General features: G+C 40.5%; 1 protein-coding gene across 1 annotated transcript; it reads right to left on the bottom strand.

The window, feature by feature from the left end:
* Positions 1–655: 655 nt before the first annotated feature.
* LOC143106679 (solute carrier family 12 member 2) lies at positions 656–12,849 on the bottom strand. Its single transcript, XM_076271080.1, has 26 exons — positions 12,295–12,849; positions 10,628–10,750; positions 10,310–10,385; positions 9,941–10,036; positions 9,659–9,798; positions 9,343–9,453; positions 9,139–9,247; positions 8,802–8,929; positions 8,463–8,547; positions 8,118–8,269; positions 7,032–7,139; positions 6,493–6,616; positions 6,300–6,401; positions 5,382–5,537; positions 3,795–3,894; positions 3,502–3,613; positions 3,192–3,332; positions 2,865–2,971; positions 2,641–2,720; positions 2,397–2,540; positions 2,152–2,274; positions 1,913–2,024; positions 1,707–1,793; positions 1,436–1,571; positions 909–976; positions 656–791 (listed from the first exon to the last, which is right to left on the bottom strand). The coding sequence occupies exons 1-26, from the start codon at positions 12,760–12,762 to the stop codon at positions 656–658; spliced, it is 3,324 nt and encodes a 1,107-aa protein (XP_076127195.1). The 5' UTR covers positions 12,763–12,849.
* Positions 12,850–26,479: the final 13,630 nt, after the last annotated feature.

Genomic DNA, 26,479 nt, shown 5'->3' with positions numbered 1-26,479 from the left:
ACAAGAAAGTATCAAACCACAAAGCAATTGTTTCTTATGTCCCAAATAAAAAACATACCCTAGTCTACTCATCATTTTGTCGCAAGATTTTGTTACAAATTCATTCATTTTGTTTAGTAATGGTACATAGCACAGAAAATGTGCTATGTTTTAAACTCAGAACAAATATTAATGGCATAAAATAAATGTTGGCACTGTCAACCACCACTGCTATGTGGTGGTTCCAAGACACTTGTGCTCCCAAAAGATATGTACCATTAAACATTACAAATTAAACAGCATGGACCAAACATGTGTGTTAATTATTACACAGACGACAATCTCAACAAAACTATTTCCAGCGTAGTCTGATCTGTATGTTCTTTCAATGCGCTTTTTCAAAGTTTACCATTACTTGGCCCTTGAGCTAATATATGGATTCTCTGTTGAAGCCATTTGAGTAACATCATCCAGTGACTGAAGCACAGAGTAATTGACTCATCAAAATCCCTAGAGTATCACTGGTTAAATTAGATCTTTAATGTCTGTGATCTGTAATGCAACCCTACAGGTATCATGACCTTAATTTATGAATGGTTTTTGTTTGACCAGACAAAAATCATGTTAAGTGTTTTTGATTGCAACCATGTGGGAGTATTGTGGGTGCCAGGACACACTAGGAGTAGAAGGTGAGGACACTCTGGTGGTTGCCACGCACCAGGAGGATGGGAGGCAGGTCTTTGGACAATGTGTCCAGCCAGCACATGTAGAGGGCACTGGACACCGTCCCTTTCCTGGCCAGGGGCATGCTCCTGTGGGGGAGAGAGAGCAAGGGGGTGGGACACCACGATGGTAACAGTTGGTAGGTATGAGTGACAGTGGCGTCAGACTGTGAGATATAAATACACATGATGTCCTGTTACACTTACATCACAATGAGGTTTGCTGTGCTGGAGTGCTCTTTCAACAACTCATTCAGTCTAATTTGACGATTCGTCTGGAAGAAAAAACACATATTTCACAGACTTTATACTATCGTGAAGATGTACTTCTGTTTACCATATGAATAATTATCTTTGGCCTCCTTTATAGGGAACAGATACATACCATAAGCAAAAGATAAAAGCTTTGAAAATCCCAAACACATTTCTAACTTTGTGGTTTTCATTGTTTTTAAACACATGCATCATGATGCAGTCATGATTTTGTGAACAGCTGCTTGTTGACTTGAATGACTACTTCCCATGCAATGCACTTTATTTTACATGTCAAATGTTTATCAAGATAATGGGTGGGAAATGTATTTCAATCACATCCATGGGATTTGGGTGTTCTTGCACTTTTATCTAATGTTTATATATTGTCTGTAATGTTTATACTGTCTATCAATATCCATTCCCACACAAGTGCATCTCTTTGTGTGCCTGCTTGTGTGGGTGGTCCTGCTGGGCCACACCTTTGCCCTGTAGAGCTCCAGCTCATTATCCGTGATCCTCCAGGGCTCTTGGGCCTTCAGCCTCTCCGCAGCCTCCTGCTCCATGTCATCCTCCCGCAGACGGTACGGCTCCATCATCTGCTCAAAGGCCACCTTACTGCAGGGACACAGGCAAAACCCCTCACTACACAGGAGCTGCTACTGACACTTATGAGGACACAGTCAGTCAGTCAGACAGACAGACAGAGAGACAGACAGACGGACAGATAGACAGACGGATAGACAAATTTACTTTGATTTCTTTGGCTTGGTGTTGATATCTCCAATGACAGTGATATCGGAGAAATCAATTCTGAATTTGCTGAGGAGAGCTGCCATCCTAGTGGAGAGGAGGAAGGGAAGTGGAAAGTTAGAGGAATACGCCTGAACATGACAGTATGTATTCTTAAGCATAAAAAGACATTTTGAATGAATCTTTTGCAAAAAAAGTAAACTCACGCTCTGCGGTCATGGTCAATCCTATTGATTTTACCACCAATGAAGACACGGATTTTGCAGTCATTCCATTTCTTCTTGTTGGTGAGTAAATATGGAATCAGTAGAGTGAGTCCTGGAAAAGGAATACATTTGTATTTAAACACTGCCTATGCTCTCCCCTGAGTAACTCTACCCAGAATTCTTGCAATATGTGACTTTAAAATCAAAATGATTTTACAGAAAAGGTATGATTAGCATACCTCCATCATCAAATAGCCACCACACGTCAATGGTACCCTTGCCCTGTTTCTTCCGGAACTGTTGACTGGCCTCCAGAAGTGTCTGATCAGCCACACTCAGTGGCACACTGGGGTGCTTAGTATCTAAACATCAACACCACAGGCAGTCACATCATATGGAACCTTTGCATATTCACAACATCACATTTCATATTGAGCCATGCTAGCTATGTTTCAGATCATTCTCATAGGCATATGGCACCTGCCTCTATGTATGAGGGGGCTGCTCTGTGTGCTGGTGCCTTTCGATGAGGGTTTGGAGACGTCACTGTCCGAGTCTCTGCTCTGGCTGATGGACACCACAAACTCTTTCATCCCAGGGGCCTTCTCTTGGCATGACATCAGCTCATCTGGGAACAGCAGGACAGGGCAACATGAATGTCATGTACACATATAATTGTATATTGTACATAGTTCCTATAGGGTTTGCCTATACCCAATGCCGCTTACCTTGTCCATGGATGTGTGAGATATCCAGGCCCTCTTTCAGCCTGAAGAGCACCACTCCATACTGCAGGTCAAAAGCATCACTAAAACAAATATACACAGTCACACACCACAATATGCTACATGGACATTATAGTGGAATAATTGAAGCTCTTTTCGACGGCATTCATTTTTTAACAAATATTTAGACAAGTGGTCTTGATTGTGGTGGGAGATTGTGATCTTACTGAATTGTATTGATGTAAATCTCCACGTCTTTCATTTCTCCTTCCCTCCAGTTATTCTTATACCCTAACACCAATGTGTTGGTCTTCAGACGACCCAACCCTGTGGCCTGAAAATACACACACACACACACACACACACACACACACACACACACACACACACACACACACACACACACACACACACACACACACACACACACACACAAACATGCACGCACATTACGTCTCAAAAGTTATCTTTAGTAACTTCATCGTGTACTATAACAACTTCACAGATTTGCCAAATTGCCAGTGCTTTGGTCAGCTCTGGAAACCTAAAGTTACCTGCAGAAGGTAATGTGCTCCATCCCGCAGGTCTTTAGCAAAGACAGGTGAGTAAAAGGCTTTGGTATGGTTCTTCAAAAGCCAGCGCTGATACCGAAGCTGGTCACCTAGTATCTCCTTGTAGACTGGCCTCCGTGTTCCCTACATATATGGAGTCAAGAGTCATATATCAGTCATTTGATGTCAACTTAGAGGTGGATTCATAAGGTGTAGAGATCTGTGTAAAATAGTATGCCCTCATGAAAGGGTTATCTATCATACAAATTTGTAAGAGGTAAATCGTATTGGTCATATTTGATGATGGCCTTACCGTACGGACATGTCCACAGACCATGAGCCCCACATTTTTGGTGAAAGAATGCACCAGGTTGAGTAGTGCTGGACGGGAGTTGGGATAGCCCGTCATCACAAGGCACTGTGGTCTGGACATAGCAGTGATATCAACATTAAACATTATTCATCGCTTTTCTAACCAAACACTCTCATTAGGCTTTTAAAGTGCCATAATGTTTTATGATCTCTTATTGTCTGCAAATGATTGAAATAATCCATGGTCAATATGACAACATAAGCTCTGCTCCACTGATGGCCTGAGTAGCCTACCGGAAGTTTTTGATGTGGTCCTCCACTCCAGTGAGGTGCAAACAGTGGGACAGAGCCTGGTTATACATCAGTGCTTGTGTGGAAGAGCCCCAGTTCACATCTGTAATATTACAAAATAGACACCATCCATGTCAATCAATTGCATTTGAATTACCTTTTGTAACAGATGCATTGTTAGGGACTGTACGATATTTACCAGGGGGGGAGATTTTTTTAAGCCTTAGGGGAAGGCCCAGGAGAACTTTTTTGGCCTGGGGGGAGGGCCGAGGGAAATTATTTTTCCCTGATCAATGATCCGTTTTCGATATTTTAAAAGGTTTGTAGGCCAAAACGTGATTCAAGTCTCTTTGACAGAGTGGGCGAGTCCAAAAAGTCGCAACCCTACCTGAATCTCCCACAACCCCCCTCGTAAGCTTGCAGGTTTAAACATGGCGTCTAGTGAAGCAGCGAGGCGCAAACGTGGTGCCTATACCTCGAGTTTGGTTTGGTGAATGCAGTAATCTTATCTGCTAGGTGAGGTAGGTGCTTGTCTTTGCCTTGTAACTGGAGATTTAACTCATTGAGCTTTCCAAATATATCGCTAAAACAGGCCGGCTTCATCAAGACGTTTTCATTAACGTGCTTGCAGATTCGTATGCGCTCTTCCTCCAAGAAGAGGTGACACAGAGCTCAAACACGTGCGACAGTAACCTGACTCTCGCCAGATGAATTTCGTTCCGCTTAGCTCCGCCTAGTGCGGGAAACAGATGCGCTTTTAAGGGCCGGGTCTGGATGAAATTCACCACTCTCACAACCTTGTTCAAAATCTCATTCATGTCGGGACTAAGCTGCCTTGACACGAGCGCTTCCCTATGAATAACACAGTGTGTCCATTGCGTACCGGGTGCTACCTAGGCCTAGGCTACAGATAAAAAAAAAAAAAACAACTCCTGTTTTCACGCCAGTTCGCGCCCCACCTTGCATGTCTCCGCGACCCAGTAGTGGGTCGCAACCCACAGTTTGGCCTAGGCAGAACTTTTGCAAGATGAAGATCACACCAGTCACCAGGCATACCGGTATGTGAGTTCAAGCAATCTTTATTATTTTTATGTAGCAAAAACTGGTAGAAAAAGGCCCACTCTGATATTTTTCTTAACCACACATAAAACGGCATGTTTTCCCCTTGTTGTTCTGTATGATTCCGAAGCATCTATATAGCCTACGAGAGGCGTAGTATTGTAGAGATCAGCGCTGCGTGTGTACCCGTGTGTCTGTATGTGTGGTTATGACATTTGCTGGCCGTTTTAACCTTGTAAACGTCATTTTTCGACCAGTTTTATTTGATTCACGTAGGGGGGAGGGCCTAGGAGAATTTTTTTGAGCCGGGGGGAGGCCCCTGGAAAAAAAAATTGACCAGGGGGGAGGGCCAGGCAGAAAATTTTTAACACGATTGTCTGGCGACCGGCTCTCTCGCCCCGCTAAATATCGTACAGTCCCTTCTATTATACCAGTGAATAGGTCTATGTAGAGAAATAAGTGCTATAGTGCTATACAGTGAGCTTCACTAAAACACATAAAGCAAGTTGATTCAGCTACAGGTCTGATTACCTGGTTTCTTGTAGCTGACATAAATGTAGAGAGCCATGACGATGACATTGGTTACAAGGGCGGCCCACCAGTTGATGACAAACATGACCACACAGCATAGGATTGCTCCAGCCAGGGACACCCACTTATTGAAGTATTTAAAACTGGGACGCCAACCTGGATTTAGAGGAGACAATATCAATTAGTTGACAACTCTACTGACAAGTCCCTTAGTTTACAGTTCTTTAAAGCATATGTTCTGATGTTTCTTCAACATATTTACCTCTAATCAATGATACTGATCTAAATAAGTATCTATCAATAAATTATTTTGTATAATATAATATAATATAATATAATAATCATGATATATGTCATTCATTTGTAGTCTTACCACCTTTAAAACTGTTTACTGTTCATTTCTTTTATTTGTAAGTCGTTTTGGACAAAAGCGTCTGCTAAATTCCATAACCATAACCTTAACCATTTAGGCTAGAAATCTAACGCTTCAGTAGAATAGATAGTAGAATTCCGACTTCCTCAACTAAATTCCCCTTGGGCCTCTTACAATTAAATACCGTCCAGCAATACCGATCATTACTGGAAACAACATAAAAGCCTCTCAGCCATGTCAGTGATAATTATTTTGCCTATTTAACAGTGAGATGAAGCATTTGTCATGTTTATTTTGAATAGCACAAGGCCCATCAAGGCATGCAAAGACAACTTCTTATATTGTTCTCATTGGCTTTTTTATCATCCATGCAAACTACAAAGGAGCAATGCTGAGGAGCAATGCTGGGCAGCCATGCAGTGAGTCATGTGGACCTAATCCACACCAGAGACCAAAGGAACAGGAAGGGGTAAGAGTAGGACTATGTGGCTTCCAGCCCAAACATCCTGTAGATCCATAGCATTCCCAACCAGTGACTGTCATACCTGGGGAGTTGGCCAAGGAGGCGTGGAAGACGGAGAAGTTGATGAGGGCATACGAGGCCAGGAAGAAGTTGGAAATGATGGGAGCGATGATGTTCAGCTCAGCTATTGGAATAAGAGAATAAGTCAAGTCATAATATTGCCCTGCTGATCTTCTATATGGTCTGCCTAATAGCAATATCAAACTCAAACGCACCAATCAGAATGAAGGCCAGCCCAATAAAGAAAGTCAGCAGGTATCCTCTCAGAGGCTCATTGTTTTTCCCATAACCCTTTGCGAACACCCCGAGGCCTGGGTAAATATTATCCTTACATAATGCCTGCAAAAGACAGAGAAACAGACAGCAATGGCCAGACCAATTATTTCCAACATGCCAACATCAGAATACAACCTCATAGACTACAACAGAACTAAAATGAATATATATATATAGGAAAAAGCCTGAATAATCATGATACTGCTCAGGAATCAGTCATGGGAACTTATACTCTTCAAACAGACTCTCAACCACACCCTCCTGTTTGGCCCTCTTTGGAGAGAGGAGGCATGTCTTGTTGAAGGACTTTATTTCATGCATTAGGAATAACCCTGTGCAAAGTTTCAAACCTCAGACAGGCAAAGTGTAAATCTCTGAGCAGATGTTTCAGTAATATTTAGACCAATCAGAGAGAAGAGCATAGACAATATTGTGTTTATATGAATAATCACAAAAGTCGTTACTTTGCAGAACTCACCTGGAAGACTTTGGGAGCACTGACGAGAGACGCCAGAGCTGAGGACAGAGTGGCCGAGAAGATTCCAGCAGTGATCAGAGGGCCGAAGGCAGACACCGTGCTCATCACCTAGCAACAAAGTGGCATTCCTTCACATAAGACATCTGTTATGTTTCAATGCATTTTTAACATCATGAAAAAAATACAAATACAGTATATCATAACTTCATATATACAGTATATTGTATACTGTATATATCCCATTGGAATTAGAATAAGTGGGTTCTTTCAATTACACAAAAATGGATGTTATTCATAAAAATCTGTAAAAGACCACAAAAACATCAGTTTATAGAGTAAAGTTGATAAAGTTCACTCAGGAGTATCATTAACTGACTCCATGTCCTTATCAACTCAACACTTTGTGCAATTTCACTTGAATGTCTCATGTCCTGACTGTAACCTTAATCTCTCCTCTAACCCCATGAATAAGGATCTGTTGTGACACCACATGGGTCAAACTTCTGTCACAACTGTGTGAAATGCAAGCCATCCGGAGGTGTGGTGTTTCAAGGCGTGACTGGAGAAGAATGGCACTATTTACAACGGGCACTCTGAGGGTGACCATATGACCGCAACAACAACAACACACACACACACACACACACACACACACACACACACACACACACACACACACACACACACACACACACACACACACACACACACACACATCTGTCCAACAGCAAAAACAGAAGGCCATTCTCTGCACAACAACACCATTCCAGGACAGCCCTTATGACTCAGGTATCAATCAGAGGGAAATAATCCAACAGAACATACACAAACTCACATAAACACAGACACACACACACACACACACCCACACAGACACACACACACACACACACACACATTATAACTCAGTATTTTGTAATGTGATGACACACTGTGGTGTCTATTTGGAAGTCAATTTGGTACATCTGGCTGATTTCTGTGCCTTTGTTGTTGACCTTATTGTTTCAAAGACTTTGAGGTGAGGTTGTGAGGAGAGTCAGTGACACATATAGCAATGTCTACATGATGCAACAGTCCTTTACATACCTGAAAGTCATTTTGAAGGCCAAACTTACAGCCTCCTTCCTTACAGATGGAGAAGTCATAGCCAAGTGTGCAGGCAGCGTCGGTGCAGTTAACATTAGGCATTGGGATGGTGTCATTATGGTCCCCTGTGGCATCTCTGACTATACAGGATCCTGTTGAGGTGATCCAGTCAGAAGACATCAACAGACAGGATGACATGAGAAGCTGACTGACACATGAGATTTCAGCTGAAATATCTAACTGATTCTATTACTACTCATTCTTAAATATAGTTTTATGTGACTTTCATAAAGTGTGTGTGTGTGTGTGTGTGTGTGTGTGTGTACAGTAAATGTATGTATCTACCTGCTGAAACGGCTACAGCAAGATAAACCACTCCAGTTATCAGGATGGCCAAAAGGGTTCCCTTTGGAATGGATACCTGTGGATCCTATGAGAACATACAACAGTCTCAGACACCAGTAACTCATCACCAGACACAGTTGTGAATAGCAAAGTCTCAGACACCAGTAACTCATCACCAGACACAGTTGTGAATAGCAAAGTCTCAGACACCAGTAACTCATCACCAGACACAGTTGTGAATAGCAAAGTCTCAGACACCAGTAACTCATCACCAAACACAGCTGTGAATAGCACATTCAGAAAAAGGCCACTGTGATCGCCGCATACTAAAGGACTCACTGAAAGGTCTCCAGATATGTTTGCTCCTGCAAGGATGCCAGTGGCAGCAGGAAAGAAAATGGCGAACACAGAGAAGAAGGTCTCTTCATCTCTGAAGTCTGGGCCCATGTTTTCCATCATAATGGCGGCTTTTGAGGAAGAAGAACACCTTTTAGAACACCTTTTATAGCATGAGGTTGCTCCATGAAGTTATATGGCACATTGAAACTCTTTTGGTAAGTATTTTGTAAGAATTTAGATTCCTAGACCAAATTCCTTGATTAAGATGTGGAGCAATCTTTTCACTCAGTGGCCTCATCATGCTTTACAGGTAAACTAGAATATGACCATTTCATACCATTATAACCAAAGATTCCCATGGGCTCCTTTGATTCATAAGGAATAAATGTTCCGATGAAGTAGTTGGCAATGGCCAACACCAGAATCACCATGAGGACAATTTGAGCCTGAGGAAGCAAGAGTCCATTTTTGAGTGTTACATTTGGTCTGTGTAAAAGAGAATGTCATGTTGTACGGCACACATAGATCATCAAACTCTGACCTTGGCCTCCCACTCCATTCCAGCCACCGAAATGCCGAGGAGAAGAATGACGGTGAGGGTGCCGACAATGCGGATGTCATTCAGTTCATCAGTCATCAGGGCATCCACACTCTGCCATACAAGACCACAGACTCATTAGTTGAACAAAAAAATAGTGAGCTAGCAGTCTATTTCATCCATTTGGTTTTTTCAACCATATTGTTCCAGGGAGTCTATGCTGCTCGTGTCAGTGAAATACTGAAATGACAGTGGGCTGGTTGCTGCTGCTTATACTTGTGTTTGTGTTATTCCTTTGCAGAGGAGAAGAGTTACTTACATCCAGAAGCTCTACAACCGTTTCAGCAAAGCCTACAACATACATTGCCACTGCAACGGCATTAGCAAAGGCGAAGATGAGCCCAATAGATCCACCAAACTCAGGGCCCAAGCTTCGGGATATCAAGTAGTATGCTCCACCTTAAAAAAGGTCATTGGTGTTCAAAATGAAAAAGAGTTAAGTGAAACACAGAAACGATTTATTGTAGGGTTTTTTTCAATATATATTTCTTAGGCTGAAAGTGCTGCTTTGAGGCTGTAAGACATTGAGAAGAATGGTTACCTCCTTTCACAAAGCCATTGGTTGCTATGGCAGAGGTAGAAAGGCCAGTGATGGTGGTCACCACTACAGCCATCATGATAATTGCACACGAGAGAGCTGAGAGAGAAAGTAAAATCTATATTATAAAAATATCAAGACATAGAAGACCAAGTAGACATAGAGGACATTTCCATGACCATCAAAAAAAAGTCACTCTTTCACTTACTTTCACTCACTCACTCACATCAATCAATACATTTAAAATCAATTAACCAATCAACCAATCAATCAATTAATTAATAAATAATTTAATAAACAAACCAATCAATCAATAACTCAAAATATGAGACATATATAATTGATTATGATCAAATGAATGGCTTGACATACCAATTCCTGCCTGGCCCACTATCCATGACATGCGAATAAAGAGCATGACTCCCCAAATGTTCAGCATGCATCGGATCTGTGAAGATGACAGAGCAATATCCGCATGTTTAATCTATCCACAACTTTAGTCTGAAGAGATTTATGCCTAACTGGGTAAATAGGCTATGTATGACGTATGTTAACTGTTTCAAGTCATTACTATCTTATAATATAATAATAATAATAACTTGTGATGTGATGCTGTGATGAACTGACATCCCTGAACAAATGTGTACATTAAACAAAAGAAAAAAATAGTGTGTCTGCATCAGCACTGACCAGGACTCCTTTAATCCAGCCAAACTTGACAGCTGTTCCCTTGGACTCCGGCTTCTCCTTTGCTGGCACCCCCTCCATGGCAGTGAACTCCTCTCCACTGGCAAAAATATCCTCAAAGGGTTCCTGAGGAGGGTTCCAGGATGCAAACAAGTTCATACAAATATCTCTCTTTTCTTTTCTGCTTAATATTAGACATGGTCATGTCTCACCTCCAAGTTACAGTAATATGCATGGTGTTCTATTGGGAGCTAGGATAGGTTTTAGGTCATTTGGATCTAGGAACCTAAAAATGGGTGTGAAGAGATTTTCCTGCTCCATCTTCTTAAAAATGTTGTATGAGATAATGAGCTTGATGGATTTACACAGCTGAGTTTTTTTACTTAAACTTTGACTGTAACACAGAAATTCATTTATGAGCTCCTTCCAAGTGATCGCCTTGCTGAATGAAACATTCCGACACGTGGGTGCTGTGGTGCACGTATTCAGGTCACGTGCCCATGGGGACACAGGTTCCAGTCCAGCCCATATCATGTCCCGATCCCACCCCATCTCTCTCTCCCCCTGTCACTCTCTCAACTGTAATGTCAGATTAAAGGCACAAAAGCATCCAAAAATACGTGAAAAAAAAACCCAAAACATTGAGGCACACATAATTTACCTCCACCTACACAGCACAGAAGTACCTATTACTACTATTTTCTCCTGTTTCTTCTGAGTTCTCAAAAAGTGCAAGTGCACTCAATTGCCTTTCTTATCTAAACATAAAATGCATCAACATTTATATTGTATTATAAGGGCATAAAACTGTGGACAGATGTTTAGACTGCATGAGGAAATGAATAGCAATTTGAGTTACTGTCTATATTTGTCAAGTGCAGAAGGTAAAATAGAGTTGACAAGTCTTGAAGAAAAGTTTTGTTATTCCAGGGAAAGGTTCACTTTTCACCAGATACTGGGAGAACAAAACTGATATAATGCTTTAAACAACTACGTCTTCATTTACTTATATTGCACCCAACAGGAATACCTCTAAATTGATGTACATATCGATAATTTAAAGATGATGTTGATGATTCCTATCCATGCACTTTGCAAGTTGTTTATTGTTATTATTGTTTTCCTACGAGGCGTTTAAGATCCTGCTGTTGGTTTGGACATACTCAAGGGTTATAATTGCGCCCTTATTGCGCGCACAAGGTCCCGTGGCAGGGCTGAGGTCTGTCCGTGACAGGGCACACTGGAGCTCTCTGCGCCGGGCGCAGGGAACACAGCGCCATTGTTGTAGCGGCGGCCGTGCACCAGTGCCTAGCGTGTGGGCAGTCAGAGAGCCTGTATTGTCCCCGGGACAGGCGTGTGGGTGAGGCCCCTGACATCACACAGTCCATTCAAAGCCGTGAAAAGAATGGTGATTCGGTCTCAGGTGGGAGGGAATGCATCTCACATGACAGTTACTGTTAGATCTGTGGCGCAAAATACAAGGCCCTAATGATGCAAGGGAATGTCTTATAGATATTGTCGTTTGCATCTTAGTTTAAAAAAAAACAGATATAATTACATGTCAACACTTCATCTACAAAAAGTTTGATGTCAACAATAAGCAGATGCAGTTATTCGATACCAGGTCGTTATGCGTACCAATGCGTAAAAGTCTATTAGATTCAATTTACCTTATCAAGCTCATCGTGTAGCTCTGAGAGCGACGGTCGGATTAGCTTTTCTCCAAGAGTTGCTTCTGTCTGCCGGTAGAAGTCGATGTTGGGGACAGCGTCAATGGTGTTGTGGCCAAATGTCCGCATGTAGTAAGTGCTGGAATGGGTGTCGGAAAAGTGCGTTTGGCCCGAGGAATACAGACTGCCCTCGCTCTTGACGGTGTCCCCATTTTGGGCAAAGTCAGTGGCTTCGGGGGGATTCGTGGATCCACTTGGATCAAGAAACCCAACCACCCGAAACCTGCCCTTTGCTTCCTCGGCTCCCGCCGGCTTAGTTCCACTGGAAGCGGCTACTCCGGCAGCTTTGGAGGCGGCTGCTGCCTCAGCCACTACGTCCACCTGGAACCGACTCTGACCTTGTCCGGTATCCATTGACTTCAGTACAGGTTTGTGCCCTGTGGACGGTGATGAAGGTGGTTCAGACATATCACCAACTTTGAATTAGGCCTCAAATATGTAACGATTCTCCAGTAATTGTCTCAAGGTGGCAACATATTAGCCTAATGCCCCGACAGAAACTGCTAGTCTTGTGCGCATCGTATTCTTGATGTATAGCCTACTAAAGCGCAGGCTGCCTTGTCAGCGATCAGACAACACAGACATGACTTTAAATCAGTCTGTGTCATTGAGATGCGGCTGCAGGGAGGGTCTGTGAGAGCATGTGAGAGTGGACCTTGCGTCATTACAAAGATGCTCCGCCAACCCCCATCTCACTGAGATTGTGGCTTGTAAATGTTTACTGGCTTTCTAAGAAGCATTTGAAATTACACGACATGGATTACACTGTATGGAATTAAATGGATTGTGCGCAACTGGTTCTCATCTAGACCTCGCCAAAGTTTACCCAAAGAAATGCACAAAACCGAAATCTGAAACTTCCCTGTGATTTAACCCGTACTTTTGAGCATGGTCATCAAGTCATAACAAAGCGCGAGACAGAGAGAAGTGATATTGACGATATAAATGTTTTAATGTTCGATGCTCATCTGTGTGCAATCATGTATACGGTCGAGTGGCTAGGTTTTGGCAACAGGTGACAGCAGCTTTTTCAGCATCAACATGTTTTATTTAATGACGGAGGGCATCACAACGCAAACGTTTAAAAGCCCTTAAAGAAAACACTCGATCGTTTGTGTTTCGCGTCCTCTAAAGAGATAAACAATTGTTTTGTGTCAAGGGGAATGTCATGCAGCTGAATTACCATAAAACACAACGCTGTCTTTATTCTCGACGCTAACGCAGGGTACATGAAAGGGATTGTGAAAAATGTTTCTACGATACAAGCTGTAATCAGAATTCTTCATTGCACTTTACAGCCTAAAGCAACCCTTAGGCTGGAATATACAGTAATTGTGTGTGCAGAAGCGCATCTATTCTACAGAAATGTTGTTATCGACTCATAACATACAAAAGTAAAGTTATGCTTAGTAATAAAAGCTATTGTGTTTTCTATTATTACATCAAAGATTCCACTCAGCATTATCAAACAGCATGAGGTCAACTGGTCTCAACAAAATAATGGTTAAACCAAGCCAAGGCCATAGGCTCCATTTTCCATGAGCTCTTTACCCCCTTGGGTTTTCAGATACCTCCGTTGTCATTGAGGTATCTGTGCAATCACTAACCAAGGACCACGATGAAATCTGCACTTCCTAAAGGAGACAGTTACATGGTTATCAGCGTTGCATTTCTGACATTTCACTTGAAATAGCACTTCCTGATGTAAAACAACAAGTACTTTAGTCCTAGTGCTATTCAACAAAATAATGTAGACTATAAAATACCCCTATGCTCCAGCATTTCAGAAAGTACTTCTAATCAACAATGAAGCATTTATCAAGTTTTATCCTAAGTTTTAGCAACGGTTTCAAGATTCTGCTAGGCCTATAATATGAGATGTTGATTTCTAACATTTTCTATGATACCTTGGTTAGCCTATATTGGACTGCGTTTGAAAGAAAGTGCATCAACTGTAGGCTATAAAATTCGTGTTCAAGGCAGAATCGTGTAGACCCATTATTATCATCATTCGTTTTCATTTCTCATCATTCTATCTTTCTAATTGTCCATCGCCTACTTGGGAATTCTTAAACATTTAGTCATAAGCCAACACACATGCCCTTTACCCATTTTACCTTAGGTGTGCACTTTTTTCTACTAGCAGCAAGGTAAGCTTCCTCGGAAAAGGTTAATAAGCTGAAATAGTATGACAGACAGATAACAGCTAAGCAAGTGTCAGTGGATTGAGTTACCTAATGTGTATCCAGTGTTAAACAATCTCAACATTCTAGGAAGGCTAACAATTGGTTGCGTCATGAAGACCATCCAAGGCCGCAACAAAAGAGACAACAGGATTGTAAACAAAATGTTTTTTTTTAATTTTATTTATCAACTTATGGTAATATGAAAAGTAAATGAATGCACCTTGTAGAATGTTTGTTAGAATGTAATACAAACATGCTTCAAAAGTGAGATGTGTGAGGGTTGTGTCAAAATCCTAAACTGAAAGCCTTGTGGGATTGATTGATGACCATAGTGTTCAACCCACTCCAGCTGGGGATTACCTAAAACAAAATACTCATTAGATACTCCTTTCTGCACATGCATTAACTAGGCCTATATTTTATAAGGAAAGTGATTGGCATACCAACTGCATTGTGCAAGCTGGCATCTTCCAAAGAGAGCAGACCCACAGTAAAGGATCTGGCGTTCCAGGAACAGGACTTGCACTCAGCATCAGTAAAGAAACAGTGCACAGACACACAGAAACACTAAAATCAAAAATATCCCACAGTTACCGAAACCTCAAAGAGCAAAACATCAGCCCAGATTTGCACAACTAAGCACATTATCAGTATCATACTTTTTGCAAAACAGTACACACATTGGTTTACAAAACTCATTCCTCTACTTTATACACAGAAACTCAGATAATGTCTCATCTTTACAATTTCAAGGCACTACCTTCCAAAATACACACCCATAAACACAATTATCGGGTGTGAATACACTGAGTCCTAAACACGGGTCAACAGGGGAGCCCTTGTCAACAGAAATTGAAGGCAATGTAGCACAGAGAGGAAGAGACACTTTTGAACAGTTTTTTACAGTAAAACTGAAAACTATGGTTGTGCAGATTTGGTAAGGGGTTATGGTATTATATAGGGTAATGGGGTTATAGTGACATGTTTACTGTAAAAAATTGTATAACATTTTGTGTGTAAGCAGTTGAAGAAAAACTGTAGCGTTCTTCACAATTTGGAGAGAAAAAGGTCCTCAATGTACAGGTCTGGTCTTATGTGTCGTGTTTGTTCAGTATATTCTTGTACTCTAAAATATCCTCTAATCCTTCTTGAACAATATTTCTAAAAAAAATTAATAAAAATCAAGCATACACTATATCCTAGGAAAACTTTTTTTCAAAAACTGATTCAGACATAATCAGATCATATGATGGATGTGTTTGTGATATGACAACAAAATAGAGTTTTGATAAATAGTTGTATAGTTTTGACTGAAGTATTTCATTTTGCAAAAGAGATAAGGGATTCTGTTAATTGGGTGTAGTGTTGTGTTAATTGTGTGCAGTGTTTTCAAAATTGTGCTAAAGCAATTGTAAAAAAAAAAACATTTTTAATATGGTGGGTTTTGTATGTGGATGCTGTTAGGAAAGCACCTCTGATACACCCACTGAGAGAAAACTACCTCAAAATCCTGTTGCACATCTGTTACAGCCAAACATGCCTTTCAAACTGCCAATCATAGCAAAGCAGAGCAAAACCTGCTACTGAACATGCCCCTGTTCAAATACCTGACGCACCGAGTGCATTACACCCCCAAGTGGCTAAAATAAGTAAGACCAGTAAACCCACGATGCATTGTATACCTTCTTACAGTAATGATAGTGAATGTAAATTATAGTGTGATTTACATAAGGAAAAAACATGGCTGTACACAATTTTGGAAGAAAAGAAGATTTGTAATTTTACATTAAAGCAGTGCACAAGAAATCTTTAGATTTGTAATTTCACATTAAAGCAGTGCACAAGAAGCCTTTTCACTGTCAGTGTCAGAAATTCAAACAATGATTTTCTTGAATTCTCTCTTACCGTAATAACAAATTAGCTGATACCATCCCCCTGAAATCAGCAGTCCTGTCTGACCATCCCATCTTACCTGCAATAGCTTTTCCAACCTCTTGGAATGCTGCAGAGCTACTCTTTACTTGTGTTATGTCTCATTACTCAGGTTTGAAAGAATGACATGCACTAAGGGTGACTATAGGGATGACTGATTTTTTGGAAAGTAGGAACATGTTCTCATCAAACTAAATGATCACAAATGTTTACTCAAACTCCCTGTGGGATAATTTTTATATGCCTCTCATTGAATGTTTAGTATACCTTACAGACATGTAGTGAAATCTAATTACCATCCTCTTACTCTGACCCCTGTGTCATCTGAAACCCCTATTTTGGAATGTTTTGACTTAAGAAAGCTAAGATAACCCTGTGTCACTGAACTAGGGGTGACCCTCAGGATGAGGGGTGGTAAACATTTCTTATCTCTGTTAAAAAAACAGATGGTTCAGATCACTGGTGGGTGACAACTTGTGATTTTCCATGGGTGTGTGTTAAGGGTATAAGAGTTGGCTTCACCCACAGATGGGTGGGCTTGTTACTTTGACATTTCATGTGGGTAACATGCTCCCGGCGTCGTGAATAAAGCTGCAGTCTCACACCAGTTGTCTTGGATTCATTTTGACCACATTAATGGCGACGAGGATGGGATTACCTATCTATGAGGCACAGTGAGGAGGACCAAAGGCACAGGACCCCAACCATGTCGACTGGAGGGAGATCTCTTTGTGATCTTGGGAGAAGGCTGTCATTGGCAACAAACACTGCTCTGCGGCACCCAGCCTGGCCAGAGGGAATCCTCCTGTGTCTCGGATACGGTAATGACTGGATTTGGTGGTCACAGACAACGTGGTGGTGAGTCCCTGATTTTACACTTTTAGGTGGTAAAATAGGGAAGTCCTGTCCTACCCAAGAGAGGGGTAGTTGAGTGCACATTTCCTGTCAGGGATAGTGGTAGTGGCCTTGCTGCCTATGCGTAGGTAGCATTTGGTGCACATATTTCCTGCCAGTGATAGTATTAGTGGCCTTACTGCCTATGCGTAGGTAGTAAATTGAGTGCACTGTGTTTGGTTATGCGCATTGGTAAAATAGGCCTGAGAACATTGGGTATCTGATAAGATTGTCATTACATTTTGTTTGGTTTGCTCTGATTTTAGGCGTAAGGTAATTGGAAATAAAAATATCAAGGAGACACTAATATGGGGAGCAGTAAGAGTAAAGCTATTAACTTTCCTAGATGAGTAGAGAATCCAGAGTGTTTGAGGGACATGTAGAGAAAGTATGAATCTGAATGTAATGTATAGATGGGAAATTAGCAGGTATGGAATAAGTGAACTGAAGGGCAACTTCATTCATCTGGAGTGTTGAGCATAGAAAAGCAAAATGAATGTAGGGCTATAGTAAAGAAGGGAAAAGAAAGTAGGGCTATGGTAGAGAAGGTAAAAGAAAGTAGGTTAAAGAACAGTAGGAAAGATAGACCTGTGCAGAAGAGAGAGAGGCAAAGGCTATACGGAGGACATCATGGACTATGTTATGAGCCAGCTTGTTACTTGGAGTACAGCAGTTCTAAAGGAACTGATTAATACACTGAAAACTATGAAAGGCTTGAAGGAAGAACACGGATGTGGCTGTGGGGCTAACCAGAGGAGAAGGACACTTAGCATGTCACTGTCACAAGGAAAATCAGAAACAGTACGGAGATCACCCTCCACAGCAGCGCTCTCAAACTCCTGTCTGGTCTCAGCATGACAAAGCTGAATAGGACAGAGAGGTCTGAACAGGAGACCCTGTGGTGACACTTCTGATTTACAACTTGAACTGTTTTCCTCAACTCACTTTGAATGCAACAGCACAGCCTACTCAGCCAACTCTCTCTTTCTGTTAATGGGGATATTTTTTCTTTTTGAATGATACAGGAGCAGATATTAGTATGAAAGAAAATGATAGTGTAAGTTTATGACAATGAAAAGTGCATGTAACAGTTCATATCAGGGAGAGTTCCTTACCCATGGGTAGTTAAATATAAAGAACATGTAGTAAAACAGCATTCCTCCTCTGGACTGGGACTTGTGTAAATTATATCTTATAATTTCACTCACACATAATGGGGTTGGTTTAAAGGGACCATTAGCAAACAGCCTAGTATAGTATTAACATTTCCAGTCTCAGCCCAGGAAGATAAGGAAACTCCAGAGTGCTTGCATTTTGTGATGACATCTTTTCATGAGACCCTGGATCCAGAATACTTAGAAAAATGGTACCAAGTAGGACATACAGTTAAGACTGTTTGCAAACTCAATATTTTTATCCCCAGGTTGATTTTTTAATTCAGTTGAGGAGTGGTAAATGCCAAAAATTGGACGCATGTCCAACACACCTTGGGTTATGTATTATCATCACAAAAGACATAATTCTTCCAAAAATTGAGTTTTTGTAAAAGTCACCCCTGTGCAGAGACAGACCTTTGAACAGCTTTTTTGAACAGCAAGTTTGAATCTGAATGCAACATGTTTCTCTGTAATTGATATAAAAATGCATAAGTTACAATTAGAGCGGATCCATATTTCCATTTTTTTTAGAGTCAGCGTCCATTTTAAACAAAGCTCTGGTATCTTGCCTCTCAAAATTAATTCTGCTGTTATCAAGCATATTATCTCCAATGTCAATAATGTTTTACTAGCAAGTCCGTCGAGTGAGGTGTGCCAAATTGACACTGTGGCAAAATTAATATTCCTGGCCAGTGTGAGACTAAAAGTCTCCAAACAAATGTTGCAACTCTGTCAGGAGAGAGTGAAGTACTTGGGTCATATACTCACTCCTGGCTGTTGGGCCCTAGATGCATCTTGCATCTCAGCAATAACTGCTTGTCCCAGACCCAAGACAAAGCAGCAAAACTTTTGCTTCCTAGGAATGATTGGCTACTGCCGTGCTTGGATTCTAAATTAAACAGAGAGGGCACAGCCTCTCCAAGCATGTGCAAATACATGTAAAAAACTTGACTAACAATGTGACTTGGACTGACAATTATGATATAAGATCTTTACATATTTGAAACAGGCATTAGCCTCAGCTTCAGCTCTTGCCTACTATGATTTACTTTTTGACTATGATTTATTGGTGTGTGAAAAAGCAGGGTACATGTCGGGGGTGTTATGTCAACAGCATGGGGGTCAGCACAGACCAGTGGCTTAGTTATCTAAGCAATTAGATGCAGTAGTGAGAGAATGATGTGGCAGCAGCTGCAAGTGAAGTGTTAGCTGTGCTGACACATTTCTAACACCTTTGTCAAATCCTAATATTGTTTGTTGATGGCCTATCTATGCGTTTGGAGTCCGGAGAGGTAGGGACTGGCTACTCTGTAGTGAATCAATTTGATGTGGTTTACTCTCACTCTCTCCTAGATATTATTTCTGTCCAAGCAGATGAATTGGTAACCCAATTCAGGGCATGTATTTAAGCAAATGGGAATCAATTTGTATTTATATATATATATAGTCATTATAACTGGGGTATTGTGCATGATCAAATCTACAGGCAAACCCGTACAACATAAAGATTGGATAGCAATATTGTTGAATGCCATTCAACTCCCTACATCTGTGGCTGTCGTAAAATGTGCAGCCCACTCTGCAAATACAGATGTTATCAGCTGGGGCAATAGGAGGGCTGACGCGGCAGCTACAGTAAGAGAGCCGCGCAGGGGGGAGTGCAGAGAATATCACCAACATTTGTGAAACCACATTTCTGAATTTACAAATACCAGATGTAGATGAAGAGGCTTTAAAGGAAGCATAAAAGCATCAGATAATAAGGAAAGATGGAAATGGAAGAATTGTAAGGACAGAACACATGGTCTGTGGGTACATACACCGACAGACAGGCCGGTTTTTCCAAGATCTTTCATATTATTGCTAAACTATCAGTGGCTTAGACCATGCAAATACTATGACATAGACAGCAGAGAAAATCTATTTTACACAAGGATTCACTACAGTAGCAGCCATGTATTGTGCAAGGTGCATTATGTGTCTAAAATTTGATGTTGCACCTACAATGAGGTCAAGGAAGGACATCACCCACCACCTGAAGGCCCGTTTGAGCACATAATGATGGAGTTCATTGAACTGAACTTGTAGAGGATATGAATATTGTTTGGTGATAGTTGATATGTTCTCAAAAATTCACGCACGCAAATACCTTATCAGTAGCTAAGGCTTTAATGAGAGATGGTGTGCCTAGATGGGGCACAACAGAATTGACTAAAATCATAGTGTCAACAGGGATGGATTGGGTGACAGCTCTTCCTTTGGCTCTACTCTACCTCAGAGGCCGTTCATCAAGATTTACAGGGTTTAGCCCTTTTGAGATTTTGACCGGACGTCCCTTGCCGGCTCCAGAGTTACACCCACCTAACCTAATAGATATAGATCGGACAATGGTTACATGCGAGAACTGATTGCTGCTCTGTCTTCTGTTTCCCAACAGGTGGCCTCAGCCCTTCCACAAAACTTCCAGAGGACACACCCAGCCAAGCCAGGCTCCTGGAGACTCATCAAAGATTTGTAAAGGAGGAAAACACTGGAACCTCATTTAGTGTTCTTAACGACACCTACAGCCATGAGGATTGCGGAAAGAGACTCTTGGGTCCATTTGTCATATTGCAGAGTGGTGAAGAATCCAGAGCAATATATGGACTGAAGTTAATATTATAATCAACATGTGGCTGCACGAGTGGGTTGACAAACACTTTTGGCAATAGGCTGAGGAATACAGACTTTGGCGTGGATTAATAAAATATCAGTATAGCATCACATCAAAATATTTTTTCTCAGTTTAGCTAGATAAATGTTACAAGTTTGTTGTTTTGGTTTAATTTTATTTAGTCAGTAACCTGAGGAGGGTCTAAAACACCCAAGTCAGCTCTGCTTTTGAAGACTAGGATTAGGTTTATTTTGGGTTTTGAATAACTAGGAAAACAGAAGATGTTGGTGTTTGCTTTGCTTAATATTCACCTAAAGGGTTATATCATCTTCCGTCAAGAAAGAAGTTGTGGTAACAATAAAGTCTGTGAGTTAGCCTTCCGTGTCAAAACAACATTAACAGGATATAGATATATATTGGGTATGCCAATCTTTTCAGGTGTGATTGTTTCCCTATAGGACTTCTCAGGACTTTGTATGTACAGCAGTTCAACTATGTACAAGCCCTCAGTGTCTTTCAGCAGTGGCATGGTCCCATGCCACGTGGAACTTATGAAGATTCAGATAAATACTAGATATTAAGATAGAAGAACATGGTAATGACAGAAGTATAACAGAAGTCTGACCTTGTGTTGAATGTCCCCTGTAAATGATAATGACGCTTGCAATTTCTTTTGTTTATTTTGTCATTTATATATATATTACTGCATTAAGAATGTAGTTTTAAAGCTCGACAGGGGGGAATATGTGGGATATTTTTTATATGTCTCTCATTGAATGTTTAGTATACCTTACATACATGTAGTGAAATCTAATTACCATCCTCTTACTCTGACCCCTGTGTCATCTGAAACCCCTATGTTGGAATGTTTTGACTTAAGAAAGCTAAAATAACCCTGTGTCACTGAACTAGGGGTGACCCTCAGGATGAGGGGTGGTAAACATTTCTTATCTCTGTTAAAAAAAACAGATGGTTAGGTGATCACTGGTGGGTGACAACTTGTGTTTTCCCATGGGTGTGTGTTAAGGGTTGGCTTCACCCACAGATGTGTGGGCTTGTTACTTTGACATTTCATGTGGGTAACATGCTCCCGGCGTCGTGAATAAAGCTGCAGTCTCACACCAGTTGTCTTGGATTCATTTTGACCACACTCCCAATAATGTAAACAAACTCCTCTAAACTCCAATAAGACAGCATAATCTAATAACTTCCCAATAATGTAATACAATGTATTTATTACATTAATGGGAGGTTATGACCTTATTGGGTTTAAACTAATTTTTGACCCAATGATGTAATAGTTTTCCAAAATATTGTAATAACTTGGTCAATGTTGCCACAAATTACTGGGGGCCAAGCTAAGCAGCCATCTCATAACATAAGTACATAATCATTGTGTTTGTACTTTCTCTTGTTGGGGCCAAGCAGAAAATCTGGTTAGGGACTCTGGCCCCTATCATGCACCCAGCGCAAGGTGGCGCAAAGTGTGACGCAAAGCTTATTCTTATCTTACACTAAATAATAAAGTGTTGATTTTTTGCCATGCACTCTTTTATTAAACCTTGCTCCCAGGGGTGTGGCAATTAACAACATAAGGTGTAGTCTGGTGCATGATCCAAAAATCGCTATCTTACACCCTCTAAAAAAACATTACACCACTGACCAAGAAAGACCTGGTCTATAGCGAAAGGCGCATAAAGCACAGCTGAAGATGCACGAGATGTAAGCAGCAACTCCACTGCAGGATAAATATTTTTATATATACTTTTCTTCAGTCATTCGAACTTTATTGGGATTAGTGTTGCTTTTTTCAAGCTATGTTTTCGATGGTAAAGGATGTTACGCCCAAAACACACAAATGACTGATTAAGAAACATAAGAACAACCCTTTTGCACCCAGCGGCCAGCATTGAACCGAGGTGAAGTTAGCTTGATATTTGATATTCGGATATTCGACAGATATTCAAAAAAAAAATTATGCAGCCGGTTTCACCCCGTGTTTGCAGACAATGTACAAACAGATGACCTGTCTACTTGCTCCCAGCCGACCATAGGGACCGTCTAAAACGTAACTTCTGAATTACCTTCATAGTCTTTTTTGTCAATAGCTTTGACATCATGTGACCTAGTGACTACAAACCAATTTAAAATAGTTATCCTATATGGGACTCATCAGACACACCTCTTTTTATAGTCACTGTATGCACACTGTATTTTATATGAATATTTTAAAGAAAATACATTATTTCATATAAGAAACAGTCTCCTTTTTTCAATACCTCCCAGGTCATGTGACCTAGTGACTCCAAACCAATGCAGAATAGTTATCCTATATTGGACTCATCGGGCACACCTCTTTTTATGGTCACTGTATGCACACTGTATTTTATATGAATATTTTAAAGATAATACATTATTTATCATAAGAAACGGTCTCCTTTTTTTCAATACCTCCCAAGCCATGCGACCTAGTGACTCCAAACCAATGCAGAATAGTTATCCTATATGGGACTCATCGGGCACACCTCTTTTTATGGTCACTGTATGCACACTGTATTTTTTATGAATATTTTAAAGAAAATACATTATTTAATATAAGAAACAGTCTTCTTTTTTTCAATACCTCCCAGGTCATGTGACCTAGTGACTCCAAACCAATGCAGAATAGTTATCCTATATGGGACTCATCAGACACACCTCTTTTTATAGTCACTGTAACTATATTTGATTAGTGTACAGCTCATTTGCATATTCAAATTCATTTTCAAAGAAACTTGTAATACAAAAAAAATTACTTTTCATGGATACTTTCATTGTGTAAAGTTTTTTTTTTTGATAGACGTAAAGGGAGAAAATAGTCCCATAGGGGTCTATTGTTGTCTGGCCTTATACTGGCACACATCTTGGATTGATGAGAATTAAACATATTTCCTCAACTAGGATTTCTTAGGACTTTTAGTATGTTGTTCTGGACACCTAATAGAAATGATCTATGCTGAAAAAAATTCTTTTACAATTAGTTCTATTTTTGGCTCCAAAATGGGTTACTTTGCCTGGACTATATCGGAGGCAGAGCAGATTAAGAAGTAGGCAGGGTCTTGTTGAATATTCACTGATTTTATGCAAATATCACCAGTTAAACTGCTCACCATCTAAACTGGAACACCGGACCCAAAATACCGAACTTAAGTCTGAACTCAATTCTGTCCAATTCTATTCTGTTCTTGTATAACATTAAGTAAATCATATGGTTTTGTTTACTACTCGTAAGAACAGATGAAAATGTGAGGGAGACCAAGGAAAAACAGCAATAGGCTATTTAATGTCCAGTATTTAATCCTCATTCTCGAAAATGATTTTTGACATTGACATTTGTTTTTTCAGTGTTCAAAGGCTGATATAAAAAAGTACTACAATATCTATATAATTAGGCTAGGCCATGAAAATGTGAAGGAGTCAGTACAACTAGGCCTGTGCCACCATTTCATCAACACTCAGCAATATTTCATCATTAAATCATTACCATCATTAAATTAACTCTATGCAGAATTAGACTATGAAAATGTGAAGCAGACAATAGTAGGCTGTCATTAGTTAATCAACATGCACAAAGAAAACTATTCAAAAAATGTAGGCTATGTTTTTGCTTTAACTTTATGCACAAAATTGTGATTGGTCAACTCGCCCAGTGTGTTGAGCCAGCTGCTTCAAGCAACCTGTGGGTAGTAGCATCATACTAGTTCGCTAACATAAGCTTTGCAAATAAACTCAGACATATTTTGGTTACAGTGACGGGGTTATCCGAATGTAAACTGTCTATCTGCCAGTAACGTTTTGAAATTAACACTTCGTATCTCCAACAAACAGCAGGAGTTCGTTCTGACAACCTTTGCGGTGGTGAGCGACGCAGACATAAGAGACACAAAACTTTGAAAGGTTTACGCCGACTTAAAGGCAACTGCATTGTGTCGACGCAGAAGCATAAATTCTATTCACCACCACATCAGTGAGGGTGTTTATTTACATCGTATGCATCCACGCACAAATGTATGGGCGTACAAATAGCAGTTGCTTTCAAAATAAAAGCAACGATATTGATTTGCGTGCATTATCTCTATAGGCTCTTGATTGTTCTTTCACGGACCTTACGCGGGCCGGTCAGGGAAATGTGGCCCGCGGGCCGTATGTTGCCCATGTATGGGCTATACAATTCCCCCTCTCAGACAAGCTGGTGTAGCCCATTAGCCTATACAATGCCCCGACAGGTAGGCTACGTGTAAAGTAGGCTATCGCATGATTTCATTCACGTAAGTGAAAAGGGCCTCGCACATGTCAAGTTCGCGACGGCCCTGCAGCTCCTCCTAAGACAGCGGAAAAAAAGTTCAAATACGTGATAAACGCGGAAAAAGTTGACAGGTATGTTTCGGTCACGGTGATTATTTGTGAAATTGTGCAAACGCCAGCCTTTTCAAAGCATTTCAAGGAAGGAGTGGCATGCAAGCTCCCTAATTGATTGATATTCGGATATTCGACAGATATTCAAGTTTTTTTTTATGCGACCGGTTTCACCCCGTGTTTGCAGACAATGTACAAACATGTACAGTGTCTGATGAGTCCCATATAGGATAACTGGTTTGGAGTCCCTAAGTCACATGACTTGGGAGATATTGAAAAAAAGGAGACCATTCCTAATGGGAAATAATGTATTTTCTTTATAATATATAAAATACAGTGTGCATACAGTGGCTATAAAAAGAGGTGTGTCTGATGAGTCCCATATATGATAACTATTCTGCATTGGTTTGGAGTCACTAGGTCATATGGCTTGGGAGGTATTGAAAAAAAGGAGTCTGTTTCTTATATGAAATGAATTCTTGAATTTCCCCTCGAGGATCAATAAAGTATCTATCTATCTATCTATCTATCTAAATAATGTATTTTCTTTATGTCTGTCTTCATTTCATAAGTCTGTTTCTTATATGAAATGAATTCTTGAATTCTTGAATTTCCCCTTGAGGATCAATAAAGTATCTATCTATATCTATCTATCTAAATAATGTATTTTCTTAAAAAAAAAACATATAAAATACAGTGTGCATACAGTCGCTATAAATAAGAGGTGTGTCTGATGAGTTAACTATTCTTCATTGGTTTGGAGTCACTATGTCAGATGATGCCAAAGCTATTGACAAAAAAGACTATGAAGGTAATTCAGAAGGTACTTTATAGACGGCCCCTATGACGGCTGGGAGCAAGTAGACAGGTCATCTGTTTGTACATTGTCTGCAAACACGGGGTGAAAC

Source organism: Alosa pseudoharengus, unplaced genomic scaffold, assembly GCF_046254945.1.
Source record: "Alosa pseudoharengus isolate Yale_2024_CS ecotype anadromous, Long Island Sound unplaced genomic scaffold, YU_APseudo_1.1 YU_APseudo_1.1_scf_6, whole genome shotgun sequence".
In the NCBI taxonomy this organism is placed as follows: Eukaryota; Metazoa; Chordata; class Actinopteri; order Clupeiformes; family Clupeidae; genus Alosa; species Alosa pseudoharengus.
Note: the sequence above shows the minus strand (reverse complement) of the source record. Positions and strands in the feature narration are given on the sequence as shown.